The 449-nt window shown below is 40.1% G+C and overlaps 1 protein-coding gene across 1 annotated transcript in view; it reads right to left on the bottom strand.

The window, feature by feature from the left end:
* The window catches only part of LOC119591751, a 2,160-nt gene extending 1,743 nt beyond the window's left edge, over positions 1–417 (bottom strand). The window contains exons 1-2 of the mRNA XM_037940497.1: positions 413–417; positions 76–133 (exon numbers count right to left, since the gene is read on the bottom strand). Coding sequence (XP_037796425.1) covers positions 76–133; positions 413–417 — 63 coding nt within the window. The remainder of the gene's footprint in view (positions 1–75; positions 134–412) is intronic.
* Between the last annotated feature and the right edge of the window lie 32 nt (positions 418–449).

Genomic DNA, 449 nt, shown 5'->3' with positions numbered 1-449 from the left:
CTGAGGAAAGTCAGTCTGACGGGAGAAGGCCACCGGCGATGTGCAACACCGTGAATGTCTTTCCGTCTTTTATACCCGAGCATCATGCATGATGTCCGATGCCTGGGAGACTATTACTTTTTTGTAGATGAACCTGTTTTAAGAAATACGGCTCATGCACAAGGCCAAATGACCTTGTGTGGACACGAAATTCCCATAGTGCTTTAGGTTTAATGCTACATTTAGAAACAGTTCCAGTGAAATTTAGGATTATATTTATGCCAGAATAAGCCAATGCTGCACATGTATATCCATCCTTCGGTTATTGTATATTTAATCAAATCTGCTAGTTGCCTCTCTACCTCAAAGTTGTGTGGCTTTCCCGAAGATTACGATCGCAGTATGTAAACCTCTTCTAATAAACATGCAATACTCCATATTTCACATTATTTTACATTTCTCCTGTATGA

The sequence above is a fragment of the Penaeus monodon genome, chromosome 29 (assembly GCF_015228065.2).
Source record: "Penaeus monodon isolate SGIC_2016 chromosome 29, NSTDA_Pmon_1, whole genome shotgun sequence".
Taxonomy (NCBI): Eukaryota; Metazoa; Arthropoda; class Malacostraca; order Decapoda; family Penaeidae; genus Penaeus; species Penaeus monodon.
The sequence above is the reverse complement of the archived record's forward strand: the minus strand, read 5'-3'. Positions and strand labels throughout refer to the sequence as shown.